Below are 11,593 nucleotides of genomic sequence, written 5' to 3'. Positions count from 1 at the left end.
CAGCAGAAGGCAGACATACACACAGATGGGGATATAGAAAAAACACCAGCATACTTTATGATGCTTTTCCCTTAGTGTTGTATTTCCTAAAAGGATTGGTACAGTTAAGGTTGTTTTTTTTTAATGCTGTAGAAATCTGTGATTTTGGGAGCTTACACATTTTTCTTCCCCTCCCTCACCCCCATTCACCCCCCCAAGTTGCAAAAGCAAGGCTAGTCATCCTTGTAAAATGTCAGGTGTTTGCTCTGCAGGATATCCATCAATGTACATATGACTGAAATGAAAGAAAAGATTGAGAAGATCAAGGAAGGAAACTTAAATGATCCCCAAGTAAAATCCCCACCCTCTACACCAGCAGAAGTGGAAGGAGTCAAAGAGCTGCCTGACAAAGTAAAATTTCAACAGAGTCCTAAAAACATTAGTGCTGATCCAAATCAAGAAGTGGCAGTGGTCAATAAGCAAAATGAACCTGCACCTCAAAATGGGAAGCAACAGCCATTACTGAGCAAGCCCAAATCAGGTAAAAAGGCTGAAGAGAAATCAGAATTAAAATGCAAGCCCGTGACCTCACAGAATACCTCTGCAAAGGAGCCTATGAAGGATCTGGGGATAGGAGGGAAAATCTATCAAGAAACAGCAAAAGCAGAATCCCGAACAGATGCCAATGTTGAGAAGAGAGAATCCAAGTGTGCAGGAATGACACCAGAGAAGACTGAGATACTGGAAGCCATCAAAGAGCTGCCCACTCAGGACGAAACAATCATTGGTAAGGTACTCACAGTTAACTCTCAGAAACTTCTACACTGAGGATTTAGTGCTACTCTTGTGTTACATATACAATAATAGCTGGAGCAATGCTCAGCAGACCACCTGTGTATTACATTTCAAGAACATTTTGCTATGGGTATCTTTGACTATGTAAATAACTGAATTAACTTTTGTACAAATGCTTTTAACAGTAGTTTTCCTTTTAAAGTGTTTGGGTTTTTTTTGAAAAAAAGAAGTTCCATTAAGATAAAATTGGGTGAAATGTACATGCGACCAGAAGTATGAGCCATTTGAAAAAATCTATTTTCTTTAGATTAAAGCGTTTATTCCTTAAGATAGAATATGCAAACCAGGTATGCTTTAGCAACTATGGACTGGAGATCCAGAGAGCAGCAAAATATTGCAAGAGGAGTATCTTGCTGTAGTCTTTGCTGTGTTATTGGCTGTAGATCTCAGTTAATGTGAACACTCAGCTGTGTAGTTTCAGGGAGTACTCTCTCCTGGCAGCATAAATATGTCTCAGAATGTACTTACATGCATAGATATCCTGACTTGGATCTGGCTTTCTCAGCACTGACTGGAGATTAGTTGAGTATGTGTTAAATTGCAGACCAAGATATCTGGAGGTTAATTGTAAAATTCTTTTGAATGGGAGACACCAACTGTGTGTTTATGGAAGCTTCACCCTAGAAAAACTTGGACATTAAGTACATCACGGTTAACTGATCTAGCTTCTGTGATATAAAAGCAGGGTTGAGATTCAGGAGGTGGGTTCCCATCCTCTGGCACTTTATTCCTCATCTGGAAAAGGGTCTTAGCAGTAAAAGTCCCTCACTTGAAGGAACAACGGTTGTTTTGACTCTTTTCAGCACCTCCCTTTTTACGACTCTCTGCAAATGCAATGGTTATTCTACTTGCATGCTATTTTAAAAATAGTGAAGGAATCACATGCTTAATGTTATCCAGATAATTCAGTGCTTTTCTGAATTCAAGTAGAAATGATAGCATGCTAGAGAACACAAAGCAAAAAGAAAAGGTGGGAGAGGGCAGTGCATTTGAGTATAAAGTTTGTGTTTTGAGTGTTTGCATTGGCAGCGTTATCGGCAGCAGTGGCAGGCTGCTTTGTCTGTGTTCGTGTCGGTGCCGGAGTTGCTCTCTTAGAGCCTCGCAGTAGCACTGTGGGCTTCATCAGTGATGCCAGGCTGAGAAACGGGGCTCATCCCTTCAGGAACAGTGATGCCAAGGGTAGGAGGAGCACAAGAGTATAGTTTTGTAGAGCTGTGGATACTTGGAGCACAGAAAGCAGTTAAGAATTCTTATTACATTTAGCAAACACAGCAAGGTGATGTGTGTGTCGTGGATAGAAATCAGTGGTGTGAGGAAGATGGAATCGAGTGCAGTGATGTGTGCAAATACATCTCAATGATCAGCTTGTCTCCTCTTTAGATGACAGTCCTTCTCCTCCGGCTCCTTTTGAACATCGCATGGTGAGTGTCAAGCAAACAGAGGTGACAACATGCTACTCGGTGTGTCGGCACGAAGTACTAGGGGGGTAAGTATCCCTGTTCCTAATGCTGCACTGCTGTTGGTAGCTAAGGCACGGAGAAATGCAATGAGCTGGAGAGCTAGACCTTTCTTCTTCAAACGGGCCCAAGGTGTCTGGGTGACACAGGGTCACTGCAGCCAAAACAAGCAGGTTCGTCCTTGAGACCTTTAGGGCCATCACAGTTGCTGGGTTCCTTGTATCAACCTTTTGTAGTTTCTGGGGAGTGTGTGTGTGGTGTCCCTTAGGTGACTGGTTTCTGCCTCAGGTCCTTTTTCAGATCCCTAACAGTGATCTGGGATGACTGGTTTTGCATTTGTCACAACGATCCTGGCCATAGCTGGTGTCAGGAAGAAAACCTGTACCCTTCAGGCAAACACACTCAAAGCATCTGAAATCAGACAGATTCCAAATTGAACTACACATTAAAGAAAACTAAGGGAACAGTTATTATTTTGACCTTATGTTTAATTTTCACTGATGAGAAGTTTGCAGCTGCTTCAGCCTTTGCGTTCTTGTATCCTTACTTACCTGACAAAGTTTAATTTACAGGTCGATCCAAGTATGAATAGAGTTTAATAATATAAGCAATATGATGCCATAGCAGAGAAGATAACATTTAGAAATCATCCCCAGGGGCATTAAAGTGTCTGGGTGGCATGGGGGAGAATTTACAGTGCATAAGAGATGCAGTCTGTGGAGTGGCTACAGTTACTGGTCTTAAAATAATTTGAAAAGTTATCAGGTGAGGATAGAAATACCCGTGTTAATATACCCACAAATGCATCACTGAAGGACAGGAAGTGGGTACAGTTACAGAACAAAAAAAGAATATCGTCAGGTCATCATACCAGGGCGAAATGTGGGAATACGAAAGGGGCATAATATTTTAATGTAAGCACTGAACAACTGGCTGGAAAGATAAAACTAATCCTTCATAAGCTGAGAGAAAAAGGAGATTCATGCTGCTGGCCACCTGATGCCATTCAGTTTGTACTGTGCTATTTTTAATGGACGATAGGACTAGTTGCATGCAAGGTTTCTGTTGAGCCGTGTTAAGCAGTTTCCCATCTTCTCCTTCATATCCACAGTGGGCGGTTTGGGCAAGTTCACAAGTGCACAGAGATATCAACTGGGCTGAACCTGGCAGCCAAAATCATAAAAGTGAAAGGAGCAAGAGAGAAGGTAACTGAGCTTCTGTGAACTCAAGTGAGCACACTCTAAACCTGCCTTGTTGCAAGCACCTTAACACCATTTCCCTCAATCAGCATTGGGTAGTATCGAATACTGTAAAATCTGTCTTACTAAGTAGAAGCTTGGGCTTTATATGACTGTCATCTCCTGTGTTTGTGATTAAAACATCTGTCCACAGGAGACCTGTGGTATAGCTGTCATTGGGTTTACAAATGATTGTATTTGACTATTTTGCTCACTAAGGGGCGTTATTTTGCTCATTTTTTGCTAATTTGTTATTTTTTCAGGAGGAAGTAAAAAATGAAATTAACATCATGAACCAAATAAATCATATGAATCTGATCCAGCTTTATGATGCTTTTGAAGCCAAAAATAGTATCACCTTGATCATGGAATAGTAAGTTTAAACGATCTCAGGAATTGTTAGATGTCTGGGTTTTTTCAGGACACTAAAGGAAATAAATAGGGAATGATGATTCTGAGGTGTGAGGAAGACTCGAGTAGTATCCCAGCTGGAGAGTTGAATTCACTTTCAGAAGGAAAAAAGAACAAACCAAAAACATGTTTTAAAAGTAACTTCTTCAGGTTAAAAATTATTTGGCAAGATTGCAAGATTATGACAAATGGTAAGAAAGGCAACTATCCTCAAAAGTATGACCTAAATGACAAGATTGTTAATGAACAGAGTTCCACTATGGTTCACTTTTCATTTAAGTTAAGCTTAATTCTCAGTTTCATTTAGTAAATTTTATAAATTGAAGACTTATTTTTTCTAGACTACTAAAATGAGCAAATAATAGATATTTTGGAACTTCCAATAGGTTTTTCAGGTCCCCATCAGATCACCAGGTCATCTGGGTTTGGGTTTGACATATATCACCCCCAGATATTAGCAACAACTTTTCATTTTTAATTTATATTGATACTTAATTTCACACTCCGAAATATTTCTCTTGAAGTCATTGAGACTACTGATGTGCTTTATACTGGATGTGCTGGTAGGACCCTTGCTAAATTAGGGCACCTAAGTTCCCAGCTTGGAAATAAATTGAGGTAATGAGGAATTTCAGGGTTTTAACACTTTTCTGTGTCAAAATTGTAGTCTTGATGGTGGTGAATTATTTGACCGGATCACAGATGAAAACTACAATCTGACTGAGTTGGATGCAATCCTATTTACCAAGCAGATTTGTGAAGGAGTGCATTATCTGCACCAGCATTATATTCTCCATTTGGATCTGAAGGTCAGTAGTTCATACTCTGTGCTCTTTAGCGATGCTATGGCTTGGACCAGCACAGGGTCTCTAATTACAAGAGTAATCTCTCAATCTGTGGACTATGTCATAAAGGAGTAGACTTACTTAATTCAACAGCCACAATAAATGGAGCTTTAGAGATTCATTGCTTTTTTTTAATGTCTATTTAGTAGCTTGCTGAGAATAGTGAAAAGAACAGGATTCTGTGCTTTTGCCTCTCTCAAAGCAGAAGCTTTTAATTCTGTGTGGAATTAAACAATGCTGTTTAGGCATTAATAAAAAAACCTACACCTCAAATCCTTTTTGGCTAGGAATGCCTTCGTTCTTCCCTCCACTTCCCCCTACCCCCTTGTAGCTGTGTTCAGATATCATATTCCTATTGTACTTTTTACTGCCTGGAACTGAACTGCAGTGAAATGAGTGTGTTTTCCTAACGGCCTCTTTATAACTGGCCTTTTTAAACAGAAATACGAACTGATTTTTTTCCTGCTTGTTTATATAGCGCCTTACACAATGGTATCAGACCTGGTTAGCCTGTAGACAGCGCTGCAGTTGTAATAAGTTTGGACACTGTTGTCCCCCACCCCCACCTTGAAAAATATTCTCATTGTTAAAAAACAAGTTTTTGTCTTCATGGGAAAACCAAAGGATGCATTTGACATGTTTCATGAAGCTTTTTATGGAGTTACTCTTATACTTAAGGAGTAAATCCAGTGGGTAAGCCTCAACAGTCTGACTGACTCTACCATTTTACACAGAAGGGCCTTTCCATTTTAAAATCTTTGTCATCTATGGAATATTGTTATACAGGAATAGAAGTTAAACTTCTTTATGGGAGGCTGAAACCCAAACCTGTCACTAACTCTGTACAGTCAAATCCTTCTCTCCCATGATATGAATAGAAAGAAAAGTATTATATTAAGAAGTACCATTGCAATCTGACATGTTTATACTGTTTTGCTAGATCTCTCAAACAGTTAGACATTTAACTCAAAGTACCCTCTTCTCTTTTTGTAGCCAGAAAATATATTATGTGTAAATCACACAGGAAACCAGATTAAAATTATTGATTTTGGATTAGCAAGGAGGTAAGAGAGTTCAGTTATGAATTTATAAAAAAAACCCAAACAAACCTACACCAAAAAAACCCAACAAAACCAAAGCAACCCCGCAAACCTTTGATGTGATTTTGGTAGTTCTTAGGGGGGCTTTATGCATTTTAGTGGCTCTAACGTAATTCTGCTGTGTGAATGAACTTACCGGTATGTTGCTGTGGGCATGAGTTTTCCACTGTGTGCATTAATTATCTAATTACTTTTTCAAATAACGTTTCTGTTGGATAAAGTTATACTGCTGTTCTAATTATCTGAAAATGATTCCCCATGTAAAGCTTTTCCTCCAGGGACTCCAGACAGGCTCTTTGACTTCTTGACTGCTGAGTTTTACTGTGAAAGTTCTAGTTGTGGAAATTTTCTGCTGAACTCTAAACAGACAAGTTGCTTTTTATCTTTTTTCCTTCAATTATGTTTGAGCCATCCATGTGAAACTCTCAGAGAAATATAGATTTTTCTCCATTCTTTTTCTTTGCTCACATGAGTGTGTTAAAAGAAAGCTGTCAAAGCATGAGCCAATTCCTTTAAAATAAAAAGGAAGGACGCCTGTTAGTAAAACAGTAAGAACAACAGCATTTCTCAGTTTCTTTTCTAAACTCTTCGAGGCTTTTCTTAATCCCAAATCTGGTACATTCATGTATATATGTACCAATGTGTGTGCATGTATCTGTTCAAGGACTTCTTTAGAAGTATTTTCTAAAAACAAATGGACACATTGAGGGTGGTTTTTTGTTTTGTTTTGGTTTTGTGGGTTTTTTTTAATTGGGAAGGTAAAGATACAAACTTCTACTAAAGCAGTTTTGAAAACCAGATCTTCCAGGAAAGAAAGATGTAAAAGCAATGCTTTAATGGTTTGTTCTGTCTGTACACAGATGTAACTCCAGGTACCATCAGCTACAGTCAATGCTGTTCAGTTTTATAATCTTTCCCTTTTAAGCAATAGGATAGAATCATTTTCTCCCTGTATAGCATCACTGTTAAACTTGTTATCAAGCCCAAGTAACCCTCTTCAGAGTCTCACCTCAGTGGTTATGTTGTGCTCACATCTGTCATACAGGCCTTTACCCCGAGCTGTAGATGGGTACATCCCACTAAACAAATGCTTTCCAAACCTGTTTCAACGGAAGCTGCTTGATTTGGTTTATGTCGGACAGTACCTGCTGGAAAGGGTCCTGTGGAGCCTGGCAGAGAGTGAAGCTGCCAGCACTCTGTGGGCAGGCCTTTGAAGCCTTTACTGCCCGTGATCTTCCTTCTGGCTTTGCTCTGGCAAAGGGTATAGCTGATGGTATATTCACCTGAAGTCACCAGTTTATTCTTTAAAGACTGTAATGTTATCCTGATTGCCTGTGGAGTCTGCTGTGATTGCTCTGCTGTGCTTGCATGGCCAAAAGCCCTTGATTTTTTACAGGTGAGATGTGTTTCCTAGCCTGCTGCCAGCACTGATTTTTCTCTCTTTGTGGTAAAGGTACAAACCTCGTGAGAAACTGAAGGTTAATTTTGGAACTCCAGAGTTCTTGGCTCCTGAAGTGGTGAACTATGACTTTGTTTCTTTCCCAACAGACATGTGGAGTGTCGGTGTCATCACCTACATGTTGTGAGTAACCCTCAGGGCTCTGCCAAGGAGGGGTGGGGCTTTGCCGAGGGAGAGTGGGGCTGCCCCTGTGCCTGTCTGCCTGTGACACCTCCTAACTCATTCTATTAAAACCACAACCCTTAATGCAAAGGCACCTCGCTGTGCATACTAAATCTCTGAACAACAAATAATCATTTTGATAAATGTGTAAATGTTCTTCTCACTACCTTACTCAGTATGGTAAAATGGATCAGGTCTCTTTTTACTCAGAGAAGTTGCCCCAAGCATGTCAGAGTTTTCATTTTTGATGGAGTTCTTGAGGACATGGATTATTTTCAAATTTGCAATCTCATCACTTTAGTAGCTTGGACTTAGTGTGCATCTGCACAGAGGAATTAGTGTTGAGTGTTAGGCTGTGGGTCTAAAAATGTCATATCACAAACAGGGCTAAAACTTTTCTTTGGCATCTGAGTGGTGGCCATGGACAGCTTGTCTGTCCAAAGTGTCTGCCTTCTGACAAGCTGACTTTGCATCCCAGAATCTTTCACAGATGCTTTCTGTAAACTGGACGCATTTCTGGTTTAAATTTTCGTGTGACCTAAAACTCAACTGAATGAAGTAACAAACGACTAAAGCAATAAATTCGGGCTTAGAGGCTAATTGAAAGAAGTATGCGATTGGTTAGAATTGCGTTTAATTCAAGCCACATAAGGAAATGGGCGTTGATTCAGGAAAGCTCTTGAGTCCCCCTAGCCGTCCTAGCTGGGAAGGCACTGATGTATGTACCTGTAGATCCCCACTGAATTAATTTCCTTTGGGCTCTCTCTGTAAGTAATGCGCCCTGAGTGAACTGCTAGAGCAACACTAACATTTACAGTGCTTTACTGTTCCAAACTGATGGCTTGTCTTGGTAGGGACTGGGTGGAACACCCCATAGCTGAGAGTCTTTTCCTGTCCATAAGCTAACAACAGTTGTAAAGCAGAGGATTGGCAGAAAGAAAAACACATCTTGCATTTCATAACTACTGATCTTCCTCCCCTTCTTTCTTTTTTTAAGGCTTAGTGGCCTGTCCCCATTCTTAGGAGAAACTGATGCAGAGACAATGAATTATGTACTCAATTGCAGCTGGGATTTTGATGCAGAAGCATTTGAACAACTATCGGAGGAAGCGAAAGACTTTATTTCCAGACTACTCATGAAGGAGAAAAGGTACTTCTTTGTCTGATTGCGAGGATAGTAGCAAATGATACTTTTTTGATATTATTATGGATGATTTTTTTGATATCATTATAGATGATATTAAATTTCTTCTAGCCAACTGTGTGGATTGCCTGCAACAATGATAAATCACTACCTGACACTTTTCATGCTGTACCTGTGCTTGGTGAGCAGTTCCTCACTGATTCAAAAGCCCCTATTTAAAAGGAAAATGTCTATGTACCTTGACTGAAGAAAGTTGCTTTTCACAACAGCATCAATACAGGCACATCAGAGGAAATCTGGGAGGATTTTCTGTGTAGAAGCCTGTCTTTAGTATTCCTTCTCTGACCAAAAACTGTTTCTACTGTTGCTTTGGATTCTCACAAGCCTGACACAAATTGCAAAAATGTCTCTGGAGTGCCATGGAGGATAAATGGAAGCTGCAGCTGCAAAAATGCACATTGTTCTCGTCTAAAGAGAACATGCATTTGGTGGATATTAAGGAGCATTTGGCACTTAACTCTGCATGTGGCTTCTCAGTCTTGGCTCCACTGAAATAAAAAGTGATCGAACACATGAAATAACAGGGCAGAGTGAGGATGACATTGATGTCAAACTGTGGCTATGGGGTTGGGTGAGTGAGCAGAGATATTTTTCTCTTGCTGATAGTGATACAAAACTAAGCCAGGAAATGAGGTCTACAGTAAAACAGATTGTGTGTTCGAGGGGAATTCAAAGGAGTGCTTAGAATACTAGCAACTGCCAGATCATTATCTACATCAGAAAAATCAGTTCCAGTAGTAATTACATTTGAACGATAAGTCATATGTGACGCATAAACTGAACGTCAGCAGGGTAATTCAAGTTGGATGTAAGAAAGTTCTTCCCTGTGAGGGTGGTGAGGTGCTGGCACAGGTTGCCCAGAGAAGTGGTAAATGCTCCATCTCTGGCAGTGTTCAAGGCCAGGTTGGATCGAGTCTTGAGTGACATGGAGGTGTCCCTGCCCATGTCAGGGGGTTGGAACTGGATGATCTTAAGGTCCCTTCAACCCAAACCATTTTATGACTCTATGATTCTATATTGCCAGCAGGAGATGACAAAGGCATTTTTTCAGACATGAGAAGAACAAACACACCCAAACCCTAAAAAGGCAAAATCCAGCATTTAACCACAGCTCAGTCAACCCACTGCAGGCTTTTCACACCACTCACCCCTTGAACTGGAGAGTGCAGGAATTGCCACTCACTTCTTTTGGTCCATTTAAGGCAGTTTCTTTATTAGTAATGCTGAGGAGCACAGAGCACTGAGAATGGCAGTCAAGGCAGCTGGGTTTACATGGCAGATTTCCTCTTCCGCAGCTGCCGGATGAGTGCAACGCAGTGTCTGAAACACGAGTGGTTGAACAACCTACCTGCCAAAGCCAAGAAGTTCAAGCTTCGCCTAAAGTCCCAGTTGTTGCTGCAGAGTTACATGGCTCACAGAAAATGGAAGGTAAATAGACAAACTCTGGTAAATCTACTTCCAGAGGTAAAATCAGCTCAACACAGGCAGAGCCATTCTGTTCTTTTTTTGTATGGTGGCTTACTGTTGTCCACAGGCTTCTTTCTTGTAAATGTGAGTTTGGAACATATATTTTCTCTGATAAATCAAGGGGTTTTCACCTGCACAGTTATTCTGATTCTATTTTTAGCAAGTTTGGTTTCAATTTTTACTCTAATTGGTGTTTAAAAGTTTTACACTTTGCAAGTTCAGAGTCTTCAGATACTACTTAGCTTTAAATGTTCTTTCACTTCATCTTGAAGACATTTTTTCCATTGACAATAGTTCCATTGTTCTGTTGTCACTATGGAGGAGGGACACAACATAAGGCAGTTTCGTCTCTCGTTGCAGTGAGTAGAAGTGTGGGAGAGAGAAAAGTTAGGCTTAAACCCATCCAGAGAACTCTTCAGGACCTACCTGATACCTCATGCTCCTTCAGAACTAAATGTTATATGAGGAACTGATAAGAATTTTTAGGGGAGTCTCTATTGGATTGTAGGTAATGGATCCTGAAAGATGGACATAGTGATCTTGGTACAAAGAAGCCTGTGGAAATGTGAGGAAAACTCAGTGAGGACCATTTCCTTTTGTCACTGGAGAGTTGTAGTTCTTTCCCAAGGAGCTAAACCAGAGGCTTACACTTTTTCCACTCCTGCAGCCCAGCTGTTTGGTTGCAGACTTCTGCACTTGTGTTTTAAAAAATGCATAATCTAAAGACCTATCACTATACAATTTGTAATAATGCTGCAGAAGTTCATGGTTCCATCAGTCTTGTTCTGCAGTGGTGGTCTCCCAGTACAAAGCTGTTCTGCACTGCAATCCACACAAGGTGTAAGTCGCTAGAGGTAAATTAATTTATCAAGGAGAAAAACCTGTCAGCCATAGAAAAGGTCCTTTACCTCAGCTGTACTCACATTTGGACTGTTCTGTTCTGTTCACAGAAACATTTTTATGTAGTGGCTGCTGCTAACAGGCTGAAGAGATTTCAAACTATGTCTGTCAAGCTTGCGTAAACTTGCGGGAAGCATCTACTACTCTCAGAGCCATGGAAGACATGACATGAAATCATGGAAGAAGAACTCAGTATCTTCAGTAATTTCTACCCCTTTGTTTTCTAAAATAAGGATTTGGGTCTGTCTTCACATGTTGTGTGTGTATGCAGAGCTTCCAGAAATGCCTTGAGGAAAAAGTACTGAAATTATTTCTAAAAGCAGAAGTTACCTTGTTTTGTTTTTACAAGTTTTTAGTTGTATGTAGTGATGGAAAAATGTGGCTGTTACTGGGGCTGACTTCTTGCTGAAGGCTTTGATTCTGCAGTGTTGTTGGGATGTGCATACCGTAAAACACCTTGTCAGGCTTCTGGTTTCTCACAGTGAACATGGGATCTCTGAAGACTTTCTTCATGAT

At 40.3% G+C, this 11,593-nt stretch overlaps 1 protein-coding gene across 1 annotated transcript in view; it reads left to right on the top strand.

Moving 5' to 3' along the window:
• Positions 1-11,199, top strand: part of MYLK3 (myosin light chain kinase 3) — a 19,021-nt gene extending 7,822 nt beyond the window's left edge. The window contains exons 5-14 of the mRNA XM_010016337.1: positions 252-766; positions 2,215-2,320; positions 3,403-3,496; positions 3,793-3,902; positions 4,608-4,749; positions 5,779-5,849; positions 7,339-7,467; positions 8,504-8,656; positions 10,006-10,138; positions 11,128-11,199. Coding sequence (XP_010014639.1) covers positions 252-766; positions 2,215-2,320; positions 3,403-3,496; positions 3,793-3,902; positions 4,608-4,749; positions 5,779-5,849; positions 7,339-7,467; positions 8,504-8,656; positions 10,006-10,138; positions 11,128-11,199 — 1,525 coding nt within the window. The remainder of the gene's footprint in view (positions 1-251; positions 767-2,214; positions 2,321-3,402; positions 3,497-3,792; positions 3,903-4,607; positions 4,750-5,778; positions 5,850-7,338; positions 7,468-8,503; positions 8,657-10,005; positions 10,139-11,127) is intronic.
• The last annotated feature ends 394 nt before the right edge of the window (positions 11,200-11,593 follow it).

This window comes from Nestor notabilis, unplaced genomic scaffold (assembly GCF_000696875.1).
Source record: "Nestor notabilis isolate BGI_N333 unplaced genomic scaffold, ASM69687v1 scaffold9576, whole genome shotgun sequence".
NCBI lineage: Eukaryota > Metazoa > Chordata > Aves > Psittaciformes > Psittacidae > Nestor > Nestor notabilis.
Note: the sequence above shows the minus strand (reverse complement) of the source record. Positions and strands in the feature narration are given on the sequence as shown.